This window comes from Neofelis nebulosa, chromosome 10 (genome assembly GCF_028018385.1).
Source record: "Neofelis nebulosa isolate mNeoNeb1 chromosome 10, mNeoNeb1.pri, whole genome shotgun sequence".
NCBI classification, from domain to species: Eukaryota; Metazoa; Chordata; class Mammalia; order Carnivora; family Felidae; genus Neofelis; species Neofelis nebulosa.
This window is the reverse complement of record NC_080791.1, coordinates 100243861-100269139: the sequence shown is the minus strand read 5'-3', so window position 1 is coordinate 100269139 and position 25279 is coordinate 100243861. Positions and strand designations below refer to the sequence as shown.

Sequence of the window (25279 nt, the reverse complement as noted above, 5' to 3'; positions counted from 1 at the left end):
AGACTCACTAAAAACACTTAGAATAGAGTCTGGCATACTGGAAGAATTCAGTAACAGTAACTTTTATCAGCCACGTAAATGTAAGTTTCATGAATGCAAAGATTTTGTCAGCTGCTTTTCTGCTGTCCCTCTAGCTCCTACCCAGGAAAGGCACCAGGGCCATGGTCTGGGGCCTGGGCCCCTCCTTCCTTCCGTCCTTCCCCCACCTTCCCAGCCAGGTGGAAAGTTTAGTCTCTGAACCTCCAAAGTAAGGACACAGGGCAGAAAGGAAGGGGGACTGGGAAGTAGCAAAAAGCCCAGGACCTGTTCCTTGTGGACCTGCCCCCCCAACCCCACCGCAGCCTGCTGAAAATAGGGGGTCGGGGGGGGGGGGACAGCCAACACGCTGAGGGCCAGAGTCTCCTGTACACCTTCACCTCACCCCAGGCTCCACCCTAATCCACACTCTCACCTCCGAGGACTTTGTTTTGTTCCCCAAATTCAGCCACCGCTCTGAGGAAGGGCTGGGCGGCCTGCATTGAATAAACTCAAAGCCAGATGGAAAAAAATAAAAATAAAAGAATGTACTTACCACATGTTAAGTCATCGATAAACATTTGAGAAGCGAATTAATCCACCTGGCATTTAGGAGAGTAGTCAGGGTTTTAGGACAACAGGACCACAGCATAAACAGTGTGGGAGCGACCTCTGCACAACAGACTTTACAAAGGACTTTAACAAAGCAACTTTCCAAAGAGAAGCTCGTAATGTTACTGTCTCCATTTGAAAATGAGGAAATTGACACCCAACAGGGGTGAATGACCCAATGGTTAATTGTTGCAAGAGGTCATTGAGAGGTCATGACTGCTGGTTGGCCCTCAAGCTGTATCCAAAGAATTGGAGGATCCCCACCAGCCCCTCTCCAATGAACGTTCTCTCTGCCCACCTTCCCTCAGCCGCTTCCGGGCACTCGCCTTGAGAGTGTAAGGAGTTATTGAAACCATCTGGACTAATGGTCTCTGTATAACCTTTTAAGATAATGTCAGCAGGTGCGGAAATCTACTGGTCTGGGTCCCACTTAAGACAGCCTCCTATGTAACTTATTAAACCTGCTCATTAAACCTGCCCCTACTGATCTGGAACCGCCTGCCTCTTTCTTTGGCCTCTCCCTGCCGGAAGGGCGGTTTGCAAACCAACATTAATTAAGCAAGATGTCCAGTGCAGCCCTCCTAATCCATTCTGCATAAACTTTCCCTCTAGCAGCGAAACGAAGGGAGACAGAAGGGGATAAATGGGAGCTGATGAAATTACGAAGTGGGGTTCATGAGCAAACGGCTAAGAAAGAATTCTTGAGACATTTTGGTGCAAAAAGGTGATTTTATTATAGCACAGGGACAGGACCCCTGGGCAGAAAGAGCTGCACTGGGGTTATGAGGAGTGACTCATAGACTTTTAAGTTTGTGGAGGGAGGGGGGGAGGATAGAGATAGTTTCAAAGGAATTTCTGTATGGTGAAAGCAGGGTCTTACAAGACCCTGAAGATTTAGCTATTGTCAAGGTAAAGTTGCCTTTAATTTTTAATGAAATGTAGACATTAAAGCAGCAAGAAACTCCTTGAGGCAGTTATTCACTGTAGGTCTCTGGTATCTATCAGTGCAATGCAAGCTGTAAGGAGATTTAATTTACTACATTTTTCTTGTCTTTGTTTTCCTCATCAGGAGCCACAGTCCCTGCTCTGCTGGAGAGAGAAAAGTGCTGACAACTTGCCTTCCCTGGCTCTGTTCTCCATCCTCACTGGTCACCACCAATCCTTGGTCCTTCAAAACTTCCTGGTCCATCCTACCCAGTCTCCATTCACTCAGTTGTTAACCTTAAAAATAAAACTGCCCGTTATCTTACCAGCAAAAACCGGTTTAAAGGGGAATAGCACAGAATTGCAACCCAGAATTAGATAACCATGGGAAACCACAGACAAATCCCTGAAATTAAGGAAAGGAACACTCTTTTATAGAGGAAGCGGGGGTGGGGGGCAGTGGCTGTTCTAAACACAAAATTCATTGGAGTAAACCGGGAGTTCTCAGCATAGTGTCTTTTCATTGGCTGAGCTGTGGCCGTCTCTCATTTGCTGGGCTGCTGCCTGGAGCAGAGCGGACTTTCTTCCTCCTGCAGGGATAGTAAAGCTGTATGGGCTTCTAACGTCCTCTTTTCCTGTGGACTCTGCTTTTGAGGACCGTGGTGATAGGGCATCAGTGCTCCCCCTGCTGGCCTCCTGACTCCATTTCAGTGAGGACCCCCTGTATTAATTTTCACACGGTCTTTGTCAAGATGTTCTGAGGTGAGGAGTGCCCTGAAAGTGGACTTAGGGGACCTACATTCTGGTCACCACCTGGCTCAGGGTCTATTTGGTGACTTGGGGTCAATCCTATAACCTCTCTACACTTATTTATTCATCTGCCGGCTGAGAGCATGAAATGAAGGACCACAAATAAAGTGCCTTGGAGGTCATGAGAGAATAAATGTCATTGAGCACTATGTTAGCCACAATAAACGAATTATGTAGTAGTATTCTCCATGGTTGTAGATGAGCCACTCAGCCTTCCTGGAGGTTCCCTCAATTATAGACCTCACAGGTTTCCTGAATGAGCCAGCCCTTCGGTATCACTAAGAGCCTCCCGGACTGTGATCCTCTTGTGGGGTAGAGGTTACATCTTACTTTTATCCGTATCCCCAATGCCTCACTGACTGCAGACAATAAATACTTAATGAATGAAAGGTTGAAGGAATATGTGGGATTATTATTATTACACAGTTGTCATTACAAGCATTAAATTGGAGATGCTACAAGATGGGAAGTCTCCCAAGTTCCAGGCTGAAGGAGATTCCCTGGACTGTCACTTCTCCCCTGTACTCCCTTGTACCCTAAACAGTTTCCTCATGGCATTTTTCACCTCATTATTCCTCAACGTGTAGATCAGAGGGTTCAGCAAAGGTGGCATGACGATGTTAAAGAGGATGACAAGTTTGTCAGCAGCCAGGGTGGTGGAGGGACGAATGTACATGAACATGGGGGGCACGAGGACCAAAATGACCGTGATGATGTGTGAGCCACATGTGGACAGAGCCTTGCGCCGGCCCTCAGATGACTGGTGTCTCAGGTTCAATAAGATGACCACATAGGAGATGATAAGAATGATAAAGGACACCAAAGAGATCATGCCACTGTTGGCCACCACAATGAACCCCACCACATAGGTGTCTGCACAGGCCAGCTTCAGCAAGGGATGAACATCACAGAAGAAGTTGTCAATCTCATTGGGCCCACAAAAGGGCAGCTGGACTGTCAGGAGTGTCTGTAGGATGGAATGCAGGAAGCCAGCCACCCAGGAGGCCCCGGCCAGCAAGCCACACTTCCACTGACCCATGATGGTTGTGTAGTGCAGGGGCCTACAGATGGCCACATAGCGGTCATAGGCCATGGCTGTGAGGAGGAATATCTCAGTGCCACCAAAGAAGTGGGCAGAAAAGAGCTGGGTCATGCAGCCATTGAAGGAGATGGTCTTACGCTCCACAAAAGTGTCTGCGATCATCTTGGGTGTGGTAGCAGATGGATAGCACATGTCGGCAAAAGAGAGGTGGCTGAGGAAGAAATACATGGGAGCCTTCAGGGTCTTGCTTGCATTGATGGTGATGATGACCAGAAGGTTCCCCAGGATAGTGAGTACATGGAAGAGGGAGAAGACCACGAAGCACACATGCTGCATCTCCCTGCTCTGGAAAAGGCCGAACAACACAAATTCAGTCACGTTGTTCTTGGTTCCCATGGCTTCTCTGAGCACAAAAAAAGTAGTTAGCTCTGCAAGAACACAAATTATGTGATATAAGAAAGTTTTGACAATCCAGGGAATCAGAAAACTGTTTTCAGGTCTAAATGATTCTAACACTGGACCTGTTTGAGGAGAGGGGCCAAGATGGCAGAGGAGCATGGAAGTTTTTTGCTTCTCTTGTCCCTGAAACGCAGCTAGATCAACACCAAACCATCTTGCACACCTAGAAAATTGATCTGAGGAGTAACACAACATTCTGCACAACTTGAACTTGGCAGGTACACAACAAGGAGAGGTAAACTGGGGGAGAGAGAAGCCATGGAGAATAGGGAGCTATTTTTGCTTGCGGAGAGAATAGGGAGACAGGGCGGGGGGGAGGGGGGGTGGGGGGGAGGGGGGAGCAGTACAGGAAAAGCACTCACCCTGAAAGCAGATGGAGAGTAAGAGACAGAGTGGAAGCACCCATAAGGGACTTAACAAGAAAGGGAGAAAAGAGAAAGGAGAAAGGAGAAAGTTTAAATACCATTAAGACTCTATAAATAGAGGAGCACAGAGTCTGAAACTCTGCAGCTCGATACCTGGAAGAGCTCTGGTGGGAAGGGCAAATCCCCAGGAGCAGACAACATGGGCCAAGGGGTCCTCAGGCCACATGGGGAGAGGCAGTTCACCTGCTGAGAGGACATTTGGTAGAGGCTGTGGCTGCTCCCAACAGGCAAAGGTCTCAGCAGACCTCAGATAACAGCCATGTTTGCTGGTGTGTGAACACGGACATTAAAAGCCAATGAAGCCTGGTGCCAGATGTGTGTTGTGATTTAACATAATCCCTGAAACACTGCTGCTACATGATCCCATGAACTTTTTCCTGGGGTGGGGTGACAGTCTCTGGGCATCTGTACCAGTGCAGTCACTCAAACGTTCCTGGGGCAAGCTGGCACCTAGCCATTGCTTGGCAAGACCCTCCCCCAGAGGATGTGAGCAGGTCAAAGCTGCAGGATCCTGAGAAGTGAGGGGTTTGGAAACACAGCCCCATCTAAGATAAAACTCGGGAAGGAGGTGCTGCCTGGCAGGCTGATGGCTTAGTTGCAGGCAGTGTGGAAGCAAGGAGTGGATGGAAGCCAGAGATAAAGGAGGGGTGCACAATTGCCAGTGGGTAAGAGCAGAGAGTTCTGATACTAGAGACTGGGTAGCTGAGATGCCATTTTCACCTCTCCCATGCATGCACATACACAGGTACACAACAGGGCCACAGTGATCAACCCCAGTAAGCTAAGCAGTGCCATCAAATAGAGAATGGAGCCATTATACCAAGCCCCATTCAACTTCACTAACCACACTCTAGAAGAACAGCACAAGTCTCTCCACCCACTTAGTTTATGGACTATAAAGTGCTTCATTGTTTTATTTCTAGGGGAAATGACATAATTTCAACCATATTTCATTCTGTTTGCTGGTCCCTCTATTCAACTTTTTTACTTTTTATTAATCCTGAGTATAGAAAGAGAAAAAATTTATTTTTATTTTCTGTTTTTATAAAAAAGATTTTTGTTTCCACTATATTTTTTACTTTTGTAAATCTTTTTTATTCTATTTTACTTTCGTCATTTAATTTTATTCTATTTTATTGTATTCATCTTTTAAATTATCAAATGTTTTCCTTTTTTTTCCCTTTTCTTTTCTTTCTCTTTTTTCTGTATTCTACCAAGCTTCAACCAAAGCACGCCTAGGACCTAGAATCAAAGTTGTATTTGATTTTTTGTGTTGTTTTTAATTTTAATTTTTTTTAATTTTATTAATTCTTTTTTTTCCTCCAAAATGACAAAATGAGGGAATTCACCCCAAAAGAAAGAACAGGAAGAAATGACAGCTAGGGACTTAATCAACAAAGATACAAGCAAGATGTCTGAACCAGAATTTAGAAGCCTGATAATAAGAATACTAGCTCAGGTGAAAAAAGCATAGAATCCCCTTCTGCAGCGATATAAGAAATAAAATCTAGTCAAGACGAAAGTAGAATTGCTATAACCGAGATGCAATTGTGAATAGATGTCATGGTGACAAGGCTGGATGAAGCAGAGCAGCAAATCAGCACTATAGAGGACAAATTCGGAGAATAATGAAGCAGAAAAAAAAGATGGAAACTAAGGCAAAAGAGCACAATATAAGAATTAGAGAACTCAATGACTCATTAAAAAGGAACAACATCCGAATCATAGGGGCCCCAGAAGATGAAGAGAGAGAAAAAGGGGTAGAAGGGCTATGTGAGCAAATGATAGCAGAAAACTTTCCTAACCTAGGGAAAGACACAGACATCAAAATCCAGGAAGCACAGAGAACTCGCATTAGATTCAACAAAAACTGACCACCACCAAGGCATATCAAAGTCAACTTCACAAAAACTCGGGCAAGGAAAGAATCATGAAAGCAGCAAGGGGAAAAAAAAGTCCTTAACCTATAAGGGAAAACAGATCAGATTCACAGCAGACCTATCCACAGAAACTTGGCAAGCCAGAAAGAAGTGACAGGATATATTCAATGTGCTGAAGAGGAAAAATATGCAGCCAAGAATTCTTTATCCAGCAAAGCTGTCATTCAAAACAGAAGGAGAGATAAGAGTTTTCCAGACAAACAAAAACTAAAGGAGTTTGTGACCACTAAACCAGCCCTGCAAGAAATTTTAAGGGGGACTCTCTGAGGGAAGAAAAGATGAAACAAAACCAAAAGACCAAAAGCAACAAAGAGTAGAAAGGACCAGAGAACACCACCAGAAACTTCAACTCTATAAGCCACCCTGGTGCTAAATTCATATCTTTCAAGGCTCACTCTAAACATCAATGAACTAAACGCTACAATCAAAAGAAACAGGGTAATATAATGGATAGGAAAACAAGATCCATCTAGAGGGTATTATGCTAAGCGAAATTAATCAGAGAAAGACAAATATCATATGACTTCACTCATATGACTTTAAGATACAAAACAGATAAACATAAGGGGAGGGAAGCAAAAATAATATAAAAACAGGATGAGAACAAACATAAGAGACTCTTAAATATGGAAAACAAATAGAGGATTACTGGAGGGGCTGTAAGAGGGGGGATGGGATAAATGGGTAAGGGGCATTAAGGAATCTACTCCTGAAATCATTGCTGCACTATATGCTAATTAACTTGGATGTAAACTAAAAAAATAAATCAAAGAAAAATACCAAAAAAAAAGAAAGAAAGAAAACAAGATCCATCTATATGCTGTTTACAACAGACACATTTTAGACCTACAGACACCTTCAGCATGAAAGTATGGGGATGGAGAAAGTATGGGGATTATGCTAATGGTAGCTAAAAGAAAGCCAGATTTGTCATACTTATATCAGACGATCTAGATTTTAAAATCAAGATTGTAACAAGAGATGAAAGGAATTATATCATAATTAAGGGGTCTATCCACCAAGAAGGTCTAATAATTGTAAACATTTATGTCCCAAACTTGAACACCCAAATATATCAATTAATCACCAACATACAGAAACTCATTGGTAATAATACCATAATAGTAGAGGATTTCAACATCCCACTTACAGCAACAGACAGAAAATCAACAAGGAAACGATGGCTTTGAATGACACACTGGACTGGATGGACTTAACAGATATATTCAGAACATTTCATCCTAAAGCAGCACAATACACATTCTTTTCAAATGCACATGGAACGTTCTCCAGAATAGATCCCATACTGGGACACAAATCAGCCCTCAACATATACAAAACGATTGAGATCATACTATGCATATTTTGAGACCACAATGCTATGAAACTAGAAATCAACCACAAGAAAAAATTTGGAAAGACAACAAATACCTGGAGACAAAAGACCATCCTACTAAAGAAAAAATAGGCTAACCAAGAAGTTAAAGAGTAAATTAAAAAGTACATGGAAGTTAATGAAAATGAAAACACGACACCCCAAACCTCTGGGAGGCAGTCATAAGAAGGAAGAACATAGCAATCCAGGCCTTCCTAAACAAGGAAAAAAGGTCTCAGATACACAACTTAACTTTACACCTTAAAGACCTGGGAAAAGAACAGCAAATAAAACCCCAAACCAGCAGAAGACAGGAAATAATAAAGATTAGAACAGAAATCAAGGCAATCAAAATCAAAAGAATAGAACAGATCAATGAAACCAGGATCTGTTTCTTTGAAAGAATTAACAAAATTGATAAACCCCTAGCCAGTTTGGTCAAAAAGAAAATGGAAAGGACCCAAATAAATATAATCAAGAATTAAAGAGGGGAGATCACAACCAACACTGCAGAAATACAAACAATAGTAAGAGAATATTATGAGCAATTATATGCAAATAAATTAGTCAGTCTGGAAGAATTGGACAAATTCCTAGAAACATATAAACTAGCAAAACTGAAACAAGAAGAAATAGAACATTTGAACAGACCCATAAACAGTAAAAATAAAATCAAATTAGTAATCAAAAATCTCCCAAAAAACAAGAGTCCAGGGCCAGATGGACATTTAAAGAAGAGTTAACACCTATTCTTTTGAAGCTGTTCCAAAAAATAGAAATGGAAGGAAAACTTCCAAAGTCATTCTGTGAAGCCAGCATTACCTTGATTCCAAAACCAGACAAAGATCCCACTAAAAAGGAGAACTACAGACCAATTTCCCTGATGAACATGGATGCAAAAATCCTCAACAAGATACTAGTTAACCGGATTCAACAATACATTAAAATAATTATTCACCATGGACAAGTGGGATTTATTCCTGGGATGCAGGGCTGGTTCAATATCTGCAAAACAATGTGATACATCATATCAATAAAAGAAAGGATAAGGACCACATGATCCTCTCAATAGATGCAGAGAAAGCATTTGACAAAATACAGCATCCTTTCTTGATAAAAACCCTCAAGAAAGTAGGGATAGAAGGATCATACCTTAAGATCATAAAAGCTACATATGAAAGACCCACCACTATTATCATCCTCACGGGGGAAAAACTGACAGCTTTTCCCCTAAGGTCAGGAACACAACAGGGATGTCCACTCTTGCCACTGTTCTTTAACATAGTACTGGACGTCTTAGCCTCAGCAATCAGACAAACAAAGGAATAAAAGGCATCCAAATCAGCAAGGAGGAAGTCAAATTTTCTCCCTTCACAGATGACATGATACTTTATATGGAAAACCCAAAAGATTCCACAAAAAAAAATTGCTAGAACTGATCCATGCATTCAGCAAAGTTGAAGGATATAAAATCAATACACAGAGATTGGTTGCATTTCTATACACCAATAATGAAGCAACAGAAAGAGAAATCAAGGAATCGATCCCATTTACAATTGTACCAAAACCCACAAAATACCTAGGAATAAACAAAACCAAAGAGGTGAAAAATCTATACACTGAAAACTATAGAAATCTTATGAAAGAAATTAAAGGAAACAAAAAAATGGAAAAATATTTCATGCTTCTGGATAGGAAGAACAAATATCGTTAAAATGTTGATACTACCCATGGGGCGCCTGGGTGGCGCAGTCGGTTAAGCGTCCGACTTCAGCCAGGTCACGATCTCGCGGTCCGTGAGTTCGAGCCCCGCGTCAGGCTCTGGGCTGATGGCTCGGAGCCTGGAGCCTGTTTCCGATTCTGTGTCTCCCTCTCTCTCTGACCCTCCCCGTTCATGATCTGTCTCTCTCTGTCCCAAAAATAAATTAAAAAAAAAAAAATGTTGATACTACCCAAAGCAATCTATATATTCAATGCAATACCTATCAAAATAACACCAGCATTCTCCATAGAGCTAGAACAAACAATCCTAAAATTTGTATGGAACCATAAAAGACCCCAAATAGTCAAAGCAATCCTGAAAAAGAATACCAAAGCTAGAGGCATCACATTCCCAGACTTCAAGATGTATTACAAAGCTATAATCATCCAGACAGTATACTAATGGCACAAGAACAGACACTCAGATCAATGGAACAGAATACAGAACCCAGAAATGGAACCAGAAACCTATGGCCAACTAATCTTTGACAAAGCAGGAAAGAATATCCAATGGAATAAAGATAGTATCTTCAGCAAATGGTGTTGGGAAAACTGGACAGTGCATGCAGAAAATTAACCTGGACCACTTTCTTACACCATACACAAAAATAAACTCAAAATGAATGAAAGACCTAAATGTAAGACAGCCATCAAAATCCTAGAGGAGAAAGCAAGCAACAATCCCTTTGACCTCAGCAGCAGCAACTTCTTACTCAACACATCTCCAGAGGCAAGGGAAACAAAAGCAAAATGAACAACTCAGACCTCATCAAGATAAAAAGCTTCTGCATAGCAAAGGAAACAATCAACAAAACTAAAAGGCAACCAACCAAATGGGAGGAGATTTTGTAAATGACATATCAGAGGAAGTGTTATTATCCAAAATATATTAAGAATTTATCAAACCCAACACCCAAAAAACGAATAATCCAATGAAGAAAGGGCAAAAGACATGAAACACTTCTCCAAAGAAGACATCCAAATGGCTAAAAGACACATGAAAAAAATGCTCAGCATCACTCATTATCAGGGAAATACAAATTAAAACCACAATGAGATACCACCTCATACCTAACAAAATGGCTAAAATTAACAACTCAGGCAACACAGATGTTGGCGAGGATGTGGAGAAAGAGGATCTCTTTTGCACTGCTGGTGGGAATGCAAATTGGTGCAGCCACTCTGGAAAACAGTATGGAGGTTCCTCAAAAAGTTAAAAATAAAACTCCCCTAAAACCCAGCAATTGCACTACTAGGTATTTATGCAAGGGATACAGGTGTGCTGTTTCAAAGGGGCACATGCACCCCAATGTTTATAGCAGTGCTATCAACGGTAGCCACAGTATGGAAAGAGCCCAAATGCCCATCAACAGCTGAATGAATAAAGAAGATGTGGTATACGTGTATACAATGGAGTATTACTTGGTAATAAAAAAAGAATGAAATGTTGCCATTTGCAACAACGTGGATGGAACTAGAGGGTATTATGCTAAGTGAAATTAGTCAGAGAAAGACAAATATTATGTGACTTCATTTGTATGTGGAATTTAAGTACAAAACATGATCATTAGGGAAGGGAAGCAAGAAAAATATAAAAACAAGGAGGGGGACAAAACATAAGAGACTCAAATACAGAGAACGAACTGATTGCTGGAGGGGTTATGGGTGGGGGGAGGGCTAAATGGGTAAGGGGCACTAAGGAAGACACTTGTTGGGATGAGCACTGGGTGTTATACATAGAGGAGGAAGCACTGGAATCTACATCTGAAATCATTGTTATACTATACGCTAACTTAGTAGTAAATTTTTAAATAAAGAAATAAATAAATAAATAAATAAGATTTAGCAATGAATAAATAAATAAAATTTAGAAATAAATAAATAAATAAATAAATAAATAAATAAATAAATCTAACACAAAATTGCAACTGAGGGAGAAGAGTTCCCCACACCTACAAGCAATTCTCAGAAACCAACTGGGTGTCCTACAATTCAACTCAATCCTGACACTGTCTACCTGAGAACCGTTTCAGATCCCATAGGTTAAGGGTTCAGTCCTGGAAGACTGGCACCACCCCCCATTTCTGATGCCACTTGCAACCCAAGTTATCACCTGTGCTCCTAACCTAATGGCTATAGATCTGAGACTCCAATGACCACCGCCCTCCTTGGGTTTGATTAATTTGCTAGAACAGCTCACAAAATTCAATGAAAGATTTATTATAAAAGGATATCATCCAGGAACAGCCAGATGGAAGAGATGCATAAGGTAAGGTTTGTGGTAAGAGCATGGAGCTTCCATGCTCTCTGAATGCATCAATCTCCCCAAATCTCCACCTGTTCACTAACCTGGAAGTTCTCCAAACTTGGGTTTTTATGGAGGCTTTATTACTTAGGCATGATTAATTAAATCAGTGGCCACTGGGTATCACTCAACCATCAGTACCTCTTTGCTCCCCCAGGCTCCAGGGGTGGAAATGAAAGTACCCACCCTGCAATCACAAGTTTGGTTTTCTTGGCAACCAGCCCCCATCCTTAGTTGACCTGGAGCATATCAAAGGTCACCTCATTTACATAATGAAAAACATTTCTGTCTCTCTCATTACTCAGGAAATTCAAGGGTTTGAGAAGCTCTCTGCTACAAATGGGGACGAAGACCAAATACATATTTCTAATTGCAAACCAGAATATCACAAGGTCCCAGCTATGCTACATACTAACTGTGAACTTTTGCTAATCAATTAACTTTTCAGGACCTCACTGTCAATGTTTTAAAAGATAGGCAGAGTTCCAGTTCAAGATGATGATGTAGGAAGACTGAACCCACCTCCTACATGGAACACACTAAATTATACCTATTAATAGAACAATTCTTCCTGAAGAACTGAGGGCTGACTAAACAGCCACTGAATCAAAGATAGAGAGAATGGCAAGAGAACAGCAATAGAGGCAGAGACACGGTAACAAAGAGAAGCCCACCCCTGACGCTCTGAATGGGAATGGGGAGAGACAGTACTGAGGACCAGGGAACACATCCCTCTGTCTTGGACACAGAAAAATAGCCTTGGTTTAAAAGAGTAACTAGTGTTAGAGGAAGTTCATTAGGTTCTAACAGGATGCCTGGAGGCCAGCAAAGCAGTCCTGTGCAGCCATTGGGAAAGTTAGAGGCCCATTGGCAGCATTCCAAAACAAAGCCACAAGAAGCCAAATCAAACCAGGCTGACCCAAGAAAAAGAGTTTCTCAGACAAACAAAAGATAAAAGAGTTTATCACCACTAAACCAGCCTTACAAGAAATGTTAAAGGGGCTTCTTTAAGTGGAAAAGAAATGGCCATAATTAGATATAAAAAAAAACTACGAATAAAAAGATATCAAATATGACAACATATACATAGAATGTGAAGAAGGAACTAAAAAGGGAAAAGAAAAAAGATAAAAAGAAAGATTTATCTTTTTTGTATCTTTTTTTGTATTTTTTTAAATTTAGAATGTGTTTGAATTTAAATGACTGTCAAATTCATATACACTGCTATTTTCTTAGGATGTTACATGTGAACCAAAGACCTAAAATTTATGACAGATACACAAAAAATAAAGAAAAAGAAAACCAAACAAAACACCATAGGTATTCATCAATCGTAAAGAAAGAGAGCAAGAGAAAAAAGAAACAAAGAGCTATGAAAACAAAATTTTTAAATGGCACTAATTACATACCTATCAATAATTACTTTAAATGTAAATGGCCTAAATGCTCCAATCAAAAGACATAGAGTGGCAGAATGGATTAAGGAAAAAAAAAAAGACACATCTATATGCTGACTACAAGAAACTCACCTCAGACCTAAAGATGCATACAGACTGAAAGTGAAGAGATGGAAAAATATTCACCATGCAAATGAAAATGAAAAAAAAAATGCCAGGGAGGCAATACTTCTTTCAGACAAAATAGACTTCCTCTGTAACAAGAGGAAAAGAAGAACATTACATAATGATAAAGGGATCAATCCAACAAGAGGGTACAACAATTGTAACTATCTACACACCCATTACTATAGCACCTAAATGCATAAAGAAAATATTAACAGATATAAGGAGAGAAATTGACAGTAATACAATAATAATAGGGGACTTTAATACTTCACTTACATCAATGGACAGATCATCTAGAGAGATAATAAGGAAACAATTGTGTCTTTGACACATTGGATCAGATGGACATAACAGATACATACAGAACGTTCTATCCAAAAACAACAGAATACACATCTTTTTTTTTTTTTTTTTAAGTTTTTTTTTTTTTTTTCAACGTTTTTTATTTATTTTTGGGACAGAGAGAGAGCATGAACGGGGAAGGGGCAGAGAGAGAGGGAGACACACAGAATTGGAAACAGGCTCCAGGCTCCGAGCCATCAGCCCAGAGCCTGACGCGGGGCTCGAACTCACAGACCGCGAGATCGTGACCTGGCTGAAGTCGGACGCTCAACCGACTGCGCCACCCAGGCGCCCCAAGAATACACATCTTTTGAAGTACACGGGGAACATTCTCCAGAATAAATCATATATTAGGCCATAAAACAAGCCAATAAATTTAATCAGATTGAAATCATACCATGCATCTTTTCCAACCAAAACACTTATTAAACTAAAATATCACAAGAAAAGAAAAAACACAAAAGCCTGAAGACTAAACAACATTATACTAAAAACTCAGTGGGTCATTGAAGCAATCAAAGAACAAATTTAAAAAATACATGGAGACAAATGAAAATGAAACCACAACAGTCCAAAATCTCTGGGACACAGTGAAAGCAGTTCTAAGAGGGAAGTATATAGCAATACAGCTCTACCTCAAGAAACAAGAAAAAACTCAAATAAATAACCTTACACCTGAGGGAACTAGAAAAATAAGAACAAACAAAACTCAAGGTGAGTAGAAGAAAGGAAAATCAGAGCAGAAATAAATGACATAGAGACCAAAAAGAAAAAAGAAAAAAGATCAATGAGACCAAGATCCGGTTCTTTGAAAGATTAAAAAAAACGAAATAACAAAAAAACTGACAAACCCTTAGACAGACTCATCAAGAAAAAAGAGAAAGTACCCAAATAAATAAAATCAGAAAGAAGAGAGAAGAAGTAACAACCGACACCAAAGAAATACAATTATAAGAGAATACTATGAAAAACTACATGCCAACAAACTGGACAACCTAGAAAAAATTGATAAATTCCTAGAAACATACACTCTTCCAAAACTGTATCAGGAAGAAATAGAAAAATCAGAACAGACCAACTGTAAGTAACAAAACTGGATTGGAAATCAAAAACTACCAAAAAGTAAAAGTCCAGAGTCAGATGGATTCACAGGTAAATTCTACGAAATATTTAAAAGAGAGTTAATATCTATTCTCCTACAATTTCAAAAAATAGAAGAGGAAGGAAAGCTTCCAAATACTATGAGGCCAACATTACCCTGATACCAAAACCAGACAAAGACACCACAAAAAAAGAAAACTACAGGCCAATATCCCTAATGAACACAGAGGCAAAATATTAGCAAACCAAATCTGCAATACATTAAAAATATCATTCATTATGATCAGGTGAGATTTATTCCTGGGATGCAAAGATGGTTCAATATTTGCAAAACAATCAATATCATACACCACATCAACAAAACAAAGGATAAAAATCATATTATCATCTCAATAGACATCAGAAAAGCATCTGGCAAAATTCAACACCATTCATGATAAAAACAAACAAATCTCAGCAAAATAGGGATAGAGGGATTATACCTCAACATAATAAAAGCCATTTATGAAAAACCCACAACTAACATCATATTCAATGGTCGAAAACTGAGAGCTTACCCTCTAAGGTCAGAAACAAGACAAAGATGTCCACTCTCACCTTTTAATTCAATATAGCATGGGAAGTCCTAGCCACAGCAATTAGAAAGGAAAAAGAAATAAGAGGCATCCATATTGGTAAAGAAGAAGTTAAACTATCACTATTTGCAAGCAACATGATGCTATGCATAGAAAATCCTAAAGACTTCACCAAAAAACTACTATAAGTAATAAATTCAGCAAGGTGGCAGGATACAAAATTAATACCTAGAAATCGGTGTCATTTCTATACACTAAAAACGAAGTTGCAGAAAGAGAAATTTTAAAAATGCCATTTACAATTGCACCTGAAAAACTAAAATACCTAGGAATAAACTTAAACAAAGAAGTGAAAGACCTGTACTCTGAAAACTATAAAACACTGGTGAAAGAAACTTAAGATGACAAAAACAAATGGAGAAATATTCCATACTCATGGATTGGAAGAATTAATATTGGTAAAGTGTCCGTATTACCCAAAGCAATCTACAGATTCAATGCAATCCCTCTCAAAATACCAGTGCATTTTTCACAAAACTAGAACAAATAATGCTAAAATGTGTATGGAACCACAAAAGACCCTGAATAGCCAAAGCAATCCTGAGAAAGAACAACAAAGCTGGTGGTATCACAATTCCAGATTATAATACATCCTACAGAGCTGTAGTAATCAAAACACTATGAAACAGACACAGAGATCAGACACAGAAACAGACACAGAGATCAATAGAACAGAACAGAGAGCCCAGAAATAAACCCACATTTATATGGTCAATTTATCTATGACAAAGAAGGCTAGAATGTACAATGGAGAAAAGACAGACTTTTCAATAAATGGTACTGGGAAAACTGGACAACTGTGTGTAAAAGAATGAAACTGGACTACTTGCTAACACCATACACAAAAATAAACTGTAAATGGATTAAAGATCTAGACATGAGACCTGAAAGCATAAAAATCCTAGAAGAGTACACAGGCAGGAATTTCTCCGACATTGACACTTCTCTAGATATGTCTCCTAAGGCAATGGAAAGAAAAGCAAAAATAAACTAGTGGGACTACATCAAAATAAAAAGCATTTGCTGGGGCACCTGGGTGGCTCAGCCAGTAGAGTGTCTAACTCTAGATCTCAGTTCAGGTCTTTATCTCGAGGTCATGAGTTCAATCCCACTCTGGGATCTGCACTGGCTGTGAAGCTTACTTAAAACAAACAGAAACAAAAATATTTGTACTGTGAAAGAAACCATCAACAAAAAAAAGAAAAAAACCCTACTGAATGTAAGAAGACATTTGCAAATGATATATCCAAAAAGGGGTTAATAGCCAAAATATGTAAAGAACTTCTACAACTCAACACCAAAAAAAACAAACAATCCAATTTAAAAAATGGGCAGAGGACCTGAATAGACATTTTTCCCAAGAAGACATACAGATGCCCACCAGATACATGAAAAGATGCTCAACACCACTAATCATCAGGGAAATGTAATCACAAGCACCATGAGATATCGCCTCACACATGTTAGAATAGCTAAAATCAAAAAGATAAGAAACAACAAATGTTGGTGAGGATGTGGAGAAAAAGGAACCCTCATGGACTCTTGGTAAAAATGTAAATTGGTACAGCCACTGTGGAAAAAGTATGGGGATTCCTCAAAAAATTAAAAATAGAAATACCATCTGATCCAATCATTCCATGTCTAGATAGTGATCAAGAGCTGCACAAAGTATGCCTCACATAGTATACAATATATTTACATAGTACGCTTTCAGTGTGTGCTTGTAAAATAAAGGAATGAATAAATATCTGCTGGGTCTACCACAATATGTCCAACAATGAACTCCGGCCCCTTCCCACAAAACATATTCTTCTGGTAGCATCCTATCTCAGTTGACGCAACTATGCCTTTCTGAATGGTCAGCCTAAAAATCTTGGAGTCATCCTTGATTCCTCTTTTCCCACATCTGACACCTAATCAGTTAAGACTCATTTTGTTATAACCTTCACAATGTAATGAGAATCTTAACTCTACCATGTACACAGCTCGCTCCCTGTTCTGAGCCACAACCACCGCCCCCTTGCTTCCCAGCTGGTTTCTTTAAGTCTCCTCCACCCCTAGTCTGCTCTCTTCATGACAGCTGGAGCACTCCCTCCAAGCCCTTCCATTCAGAGCTAAACCCAGAACCTCTCATGCACAGGGCCCTGCATGGTCCCATCCCCACTGCCTCTCTGACCTCATCTCCCTCCAGTTTCCCCTCTTGTTCCCTACTTCAAGCACACTGGTCTCTGTAATATTCATCAAACTCATCAGGCATGCTGTCACCTTGGGATCTTTGCTATAGGCTTCCTTCTGCCTGGAACATTCTTTCCCTAGATATTTATTGGTGAACTCCTCATATCCCGGAAGTCTTTGTGCATATCACTTTCTCAAGGCAGCTATTTGATCATTCTATTTAAAACTGTAATGTCAGGGGTGCCTGCGTGGCTCGGTCGGTTGGGCGTCCAACTTCGGCTCAGGTCATGTTCGTGGGTTAGAGTCCCGCATCAGGCTCTGTGCTGAAGGCTCAGAGCCTGGAGCCTGCTTCGGATTCTGTGTCTCCCTCTCTCTCTGCCCCTCCCCCAATTGTGCTCTCTCTTTCAAAAATAAATAAACATTAAATGGTGTGAACTGCAAACAAAAAACAAAAAAACTATAATGTCAGTTGAACGTCTGACTTCAGCTCAGGTCATGATCTCACAGTTCTTAGGCTTGAGCCCCGTGCTAGGGTCTGTGCTGATGGCTCAGAGCCCGGAGCCTGTTTCAGATTCTGTGTCTCCCTCTCTTTCTGCCCCTCCCCTGCTTGCACTTTCTCTCTCTCTCTCAAAAAAACAAACATTAAAAAAAATTTTTTTAATTGCAATGTCTCAACTCTCCCCATCTTCCTTATCCTGTTCACGTTTTTCTTCTTTCTATAGCACATATTACTATCAAACATACTATACAAGTTATTTATTATATTTATATTTTATTGTCTGCCTCCTCTATTGGAACATGAGTTTCATGATGCAGGGTTTATTGTCTGTTTGGTTCTCTGATCTGTCCCAAGCGCCTAGAAGATGCCTGGCACTTGGTAGAGGCTAAATTGATATTTTTTTCATTAAGTGAATAAAAAATGATAGCTATGGAGGTCAAAAATTATGGTAACAAACTATACATGTGTAGGACTTTACAACTGCACGTAATCTTATTTCACTGACCTGATATAAACTGACACTAATATGTGCCAGACACATATTTAGCTCCTTGTATATCTCAAATCAATACAACTACCTTTGAAAATGCATTTTATTTATTCCTTCATTTTACATGGGCAGGGTCTAAAACGCACAGTTTTTTTCTCAAGGTCACTCATTGTCATAACTAACACCCATAACCCCTTCTTTATGCCATAGCTAAAATCCCATCTGTGGAAAGCACTTTGTTATCTAGAAACTGTGAGGTCCCACGCGCATGTCTACCCTGGAACGTGCATAGTGTTGTAACACAGACCAAAGGCAGACCTGGAAAATCATGAAAACATGCTGAACAAATAAATAAGTGAATAAGTAAGTTGATGCATAAACAAATGACATTGGGCAAGTTATCTGACCTCTCAGAAATATAATTTCCAGGGAGCCTGGGTGGCTCAGTCAGTTGAGCGTCCAACCTCGGGTCAGGTCATGATGTCGCAGTTCATGAATTCAAGCCCGGTGACAGGCTCTGTGCTGACAGCTCAGAGCCTGGAGCCTGCTTCGGATTCTGTGTCTTCCTCTCTCTCTGGTCCTCCCCCACTCATACTCTGTCTCTCTGTCTCTGTCTCTCTCTTAAAAATAAATGAAATATTTAAAAAAACGTTTACAAAAAGAAACATAATTTCCTCATATGTCAGATGAAGACAGTAACACATATCATCTAGGATGACTGTTGTAAGACAATGTAGAAGTATTTAGCATAGTGCCTGGCATTTAGTAGGTGCTCCCTACATATCAAGCATTACTAGATCTCAATGGTTGCTGGTCAGACTCAGGTGGGAGACTGGTTTACAAGGGCAATGCCACAGGATTTATTTCCAAGGTTCATATTCATTTCCATTTACTTCAAAACAGTTTTTATTAAAGTATAAGAATCATAAAACTAGGGACACCAAATGGGCAAGGTGGTCAGCCACTGACTCTTAAAGACAGTCCCTCCAAGGATAAAGAGCAAGCAACATGCTGGGGTGGTCCAAGGCAAGATTTATTCTCCCTTCCCTTCTATTCAAGAGATTCTATTCCGACCCAGACTCTCCCAGAGAAAATCATCATCATTGTCTGTATTTAACTTTCATGATTTGTATTATAAAAAAATAAAATAATACACAGCTTATGTTATTTAATCCTCAAAACATTCTTATGTATTTACTATTCTTTGCCCATTTTACAAATAAGGAAAGTGAGGCTCAGAGAGGTTAAATAATGTGCCCAAGTTTATACTCATTACAGATACTTTGGAAAGTAGAGAAAATACAATGAACTTATTAATATTACTGTGAATTTCTTCTGGTTGTTTCAATTATGTAAACTTTTTTTAATTTTTTTTAATATTTATTTTTAAAAGAGAGAGAGACAGAGTGTAAGTGGGGGACAGAAAGAGAGAGAGGGAGACACAGAATCTGAAGCAGGCTCCAGGCTGTGAGCTGTCTGCACAGAACCTAACATGGGGCTTGAACTCACAAACTACGAGATCATGACCTGAGCCGATGTCAGTCACTTAACCGACTGAGTCACCCAGATGTCTCTCAATTATGTAAAGATTCTTTATAAATTTGAATGAAATGTATACATAATTTTATATTCAGCTTTCAGCTTTTTTTCCCTTAACACTTCATTTAAAAAGTTAGAGAGGGAGAGAGCAAAACCATAAGAGACTCTTTTTTTTTTAATATGAAATTTATTGTCAGATTGGTTTCCATACAACACCCAGTGCTCATCCCAAAAGATGCCCTCCTCAATACCCATCACCCACCCTCTCCTCCATCCCACCCACCATCAACCCTCAGTTTGTTCTCAGTTTTTAAGAGTCTCTTATGCTTTGGCTCCCTCCCTCTCTAACCTTTCTTTTTTTTTCCATCCCCTCCCCCATGGTCTTCTGGTAAGTTTCTCAGGATCCACATAAGACTGGAAACATATGGTATCTGTCTTTCTCTGTATGGCTTATTTCACTTAGCATAACACTCTCCAGTTCCATCCACATTGCTACAAAAGGCCATATTTCATTCTTTCTCATTGCCAGGTAGTATTCCATTGTGTATATAAACCACAATTTCTTTATCCATTCATCAGTTGATGGACATTTAGGCTCTTTCCATAATTTGGCTATTGTTGAAAGTGCTGCTATAAGCATTGGGGTACAAGTGCCCCTATGCATCAGCACTCCTGTATCCCTTGGGTAAATTCCTAGCAGGGCTACTGCTGGGTCATAGGGTAGGTCTATTTTTAATTTTCTGAGGAACCTCCACACTGTTTTCCAGAGCGGCTGCACCAGTTTGCATTCCCACCAACAGTGTAAGAGGGTTCCTGTTTCTCCACATCCTCGCCAGCATCTATAGTCTCCTGATTTGTTCATTTTAGCCACTCTGACTGGCGTGAGGTGGTATCTCAGTGTGGTTTTGATTTGTATTTCCCTGATGAGGAGCAACATTGAGCATCTTTTCATGTGCCTGTTGGCCATCTGGATGTCTTCTTTAGAGAAGTGTCTATTCATGTTTTCTGCCCATTTCTTCACTGGATTATTCGTTTTTCAGTTGTGGACTTTGGTAAGCTCTTTATAGATTTTGGATACTAGCCATTTATGAAAAGCCCACAGCTAATATCATCCTCAATGGGGAAAAACTGAGAGCTTTCCCCCTGAGATCAGGAACACGACAAGGATGTCCACTCTCATCGCTGTTGTTTAACATAGTGTTGGAAGTGCTAGCATCAGCAATCAGACAACAAAAGGAAATAAGGAAATCAAAGGCATCAAAATTGGCAAAGATGAAGTCAAGCTTTCACTTTTTGCAGATGACATGATAATATACATGGAAAACCCTAAAGACTCCACCAAAAGTCTGCTAGAACTGATACATGAATTCAGCAAAGTTGCAGGATACAAAATCAACGTACAGAAATCAGTTGCATTCTTATACACTAATAATGAAGCAACAGAAAGACAAATAAAGTAACTGATCCCATTCACAATTGCACCAAGAAGCATAAAATACCTAGGAATAAACCTAACCAAGGATGGAAAAGATCTGTATGCTGAAAACTATAGAAAGCTTATGAAGGAAATTGAAGAAGATATAAAGAAATGGAAAAACATTCCCTGCTCATGGATTGGAAGAATAAATATTGTCAAAATGTCAATACTACCCAAAGCTATCTACACAATCAATGCAATCCCAATCAAAATTGCACCAGCATTCTTTTCGAAGCTAGAACAAGGAATCCTAAAATTTGTATGGAACCACAAAAGACCCCTAATAGCCAAAGTAATTTTGAAGAAGAAGACCAAAGCAGGAAGCATCACAATCCCAGAACTTTAGCCTCTACTACAAAGCTGTAATCATCAAGACAGCATGGTATTGGCACAAAAACAGACACATAGACCAATGGAATAGAATAGAAACCCCAGAATTAGACCCACAAAAGTATGGGTCTTTGACAAAGCAGGAAAGAATATCCAATGGAACAAATGGTGCTGGGAGAACTGGACAGCAACATGCAGAAGGTTGAAACTAGACCACTTTCTCACACCATTCACAAAAATAAACTCAAAATGGATAAAGGACTTGAATGTGAGACAGGAAACCATCAAAACCTTAGAGGAGAAAGCAGGAAAAAACCTCTCTGACCTCAGCTGCAGCATTTCTTACTTGACACATCCCCAAAGGCAAGGGAATTAAAAGCAAAAATGAACTATTGGGACCTCATGAAGATAAAAAGCTTCTGCACTGCAAAGGAAACAATCAACAAAACTAAAAGGCAACCAACTGAATGGGAAAAAAACATTTGCAAATGACATAAGAGACTTTTAAAAACTGAGAATAAACTAAGGGTTGATGGGGGGTGGGAGGGAGGGGAGTGTGGGTGATGGGCATTAAGGAGGGCACCTGTTGGGATGAGCACTGGGTGTTGTACGAAACCAATTTAACAATAAATTTCATATTAAAAAAAAGCATCTCCCCAGGATGATATTCTTCAGAAGATGTTTTTTAGGGTCACCTGGGCGGCTCAGTCGGTTAAGCATCCAACTTCGGCTATGGTCATGATCTCATGGTTTGCGAGTTCAAGCCCCAAATCAGGCTCTGTGCTGACAGCTCAGAGCCTGGATCCTGCTTTGGATTCTGTGTCTCCCTTTCTCTATGCCCTTCCCTAGCTCACACACACACTCTCTCTCTCTCAAAAATAAACAAACAAAAAGATGTTTTTTTAATGGTGCGTTATAAAAAACCACCATAATTTATTTAACCACTTCTCTATTTATAAGCTTTTGTGTTAATTCCCTATTTGTACTATATTAAATGACCTTTTTCTGTAAATCTCTAGACAATTTTCCTTAAAATCTAGGGTCCAGATAGAATCTCATGCAACATGAAGACAATGTCACTTGCTCCTTTAGAGCATTAGAGATTTAGAGATTTAGAGATTTAGAGATTAGAAAACACATTCATAAAACTGTCATTAACTCCCGACCCCAACTACTCTTCTCCAACCTGAACATCTTCAAATACCTCAGCCCCTCCTCCAAGGACTCTTTTCTGCCCTCGTTTCCTCCTCTCTCCTACTGAATCCTTTATGCCATCCTTACACCATCAACACACACTTGGACCTCATAGTAGGTGAGGACGTGAATGAGGCCGACAGAGAGTGAAAGGGGCTCCCCTCTCCTGCATCATGTCGCCATCACCACTGAGGAGTTGCTGTGGGCCAGGCTCAGTCCATGAGCTTCATACATTCTCCTAGTTCATGCTCAGCACAACCCTTTAAGATAACTATTAATATGTTCACTTTAGAGCTGAGAAAAAGGAAGCTCAAAAAATTAGTGTTTAAGTTGCAAGACCAGCAACAAGCACCCACAGGAATCACAACACAGTCTGGGAGACATCTCAGATCTTCTTGCCAGAGAGCTCTCCCTCCTGCAGTGCTCTCCTCCAGCCCCCTCCCCCTGCAATGCTTGTGTGCTACACCCTCCTTCCTTCCCTAGCCTCCTACTACTGAAAAACTTCAGAGATTCACATTGGACTTAACTTTGCCCAAAGGAGGTAGCATGACACCATAAAAAAAGCACTGGTCTAGAAGCCAAAAGACAGATCTCAGCTTCAGTCCCAGCTCTGTCTCACCAAACAACACCCTCCCTCTGCTTGGTGCTCAAGTTCCCCATCTGGACCTAAAACAGCTGAATTAAGTGCTGTGATTCTATACTGGAAAAGTGGAAATACACCAAAAAAATTTCATTTCAAGATAATAATAGTCAGTATTTGAGGAGTTAAAAAAAAAAAACTAGAAAGCGAGTAAGTAGCTTTCCATCATTAATAATTCCTCTCCTGTCTCGCCTGGGGACTGGTGGGGGATAGAGGTCCGCGTCACATGTCTGCCATGCCTTGCCCTGAATATGATCCTACATGCATTTCCAGACACATGTCTTGAAAGAGAAAGGAAATTTGCAAAGCAATCAAGAAACATTTCTATTTTAAAAGATTAAAATGTCAATAAGTCTTTTAAGAGTCCTTCAAGCTTCAGGTATCAGAGGATTCATTTACAGGGAAGAACACCTTGTCAGGTGGGCCTGGGCTTTGGGAGAAGGGTGCCAAGACTGCACCTCAGTGAAATACACTCTGGAATTGCTCTAATTTCCAAAAAGTGAAGTGGCTTTGGGGACCACATACCGGGAGAGCCCGTTTGAAAGACTGGGGAAGCCAGCCAGCTCTGTGAATTCTGACCCCTCCACCTCCTATGCTGCGAGAAGTACCCCCCACCATGGTCTGGTAGAGAGCAAGTCTCTACAGAATAAGATTTGTGTGGAGACATTCTCTGAGCTTGAACTGCCCACAAGCAGAGGGAATAGTAACCATAGTGGTATAACATGTGCTTGCATTTATCGAACAGGGTTGTATATATCGAACAGAGCACTTTATAATTTTAATGTTTATTTTTGAGAGGGGGGGAGAGGCAGAGAGACACAGAATCCCAAGTAGGCTCCAGGCTCTGAGCTGCAGCACTCACGAGCCGTGAGATCATGACCTGAGCCAAAGTTGGATGCTTAACTGACTGAGCCACCCAGGAGCCCCCAGAGCACTTTAAAGGCATCACTCACATCTCAACCATCGCTCTGAGAAACTACCATGACTGTCCCTATTTTTTCAAATGAGGAAAATGGGGATTAGAGTGAATGAGTGACTTGGCCATGTTCCCACACTAGTAAGGGAGAGCCAGCAATGCAACCCAAGGTGCCTGGCTTCAAAGGTACCTTCTTAGTCACTATACAACACTCCTGACTAAGAAAATGGGGGCATCTGATCACCCAAAGAAGACAGTCCTCAGCAGCTCAGCTAAAGGGTAAACAAGAAAATGGCTAAAGGAGAAGGAATCTAAGGATGCCACAAGAATCTGAAATAGATAGATAGATAGATAGATGATAGATATATCAACTCATACTTGGTGCATTTGAAGGCAGAGTCTGAGAAATACTCAGATACTGTGCAGCAGGACTGTCGTCTGGACATTGAGGACAAAACAGTGAGAGCAAAGCCAGTGAGGCTGTTTGCTGTAAGGATCCGTGATCAGTTCAGGTTTATTGCAGCCATTGAGTCACCTAATGACCAAGACTCCATGATAACTGACCTTAGTGAGCTCCACTCCCCTCAGTGGAACAGTAGATGTCAAGAAGTCTGGCTAGAGAAGTGAAAGGCTGCAGTAAACTTTTAAGCACAGAAGGTTAAGGGAAGCTCATAGGGAATCACCCCAGCCAAAGCCATTGGCTTTGCT

The 25279-nt window shown here is 40.3% G+C and overlaps 1 protein-coding gene across 1 annotated transcript; it reads right to left on the bottom strand.

Annotated features, from left to right (window-relative positions):
• Nucleotides 1–2795: 2795 nt before the first annotated feature.
• Nucleotides 2796–3799, bottom strand: LOC131488760 (olfactory receptor 4S1). The gene has a single exon (XM_058690594.1). The coding sequence runs from the start codon at nucleotides 3797–3799 to the stop codon at nucleotides 2870–2872; it is 930 nt and encodes a 309-aa protein (XP_058546577.1). The 3' UTR covers nucleotides 2796–2869.
• Between the last annotated feature and the right edge of the window lie 21480 nt (nucleotides 3800–25279).

Bases quoted from the DNA above. Each gene is read 5' to 3' on its own strand.
- LOC131488760 (XM_058690594.1), bottom strand. From the start codon at position 3,799: ATGGGAACCAAGAACAACGTGACTGAATTTGTGTTGTTCGGCCTTTTC.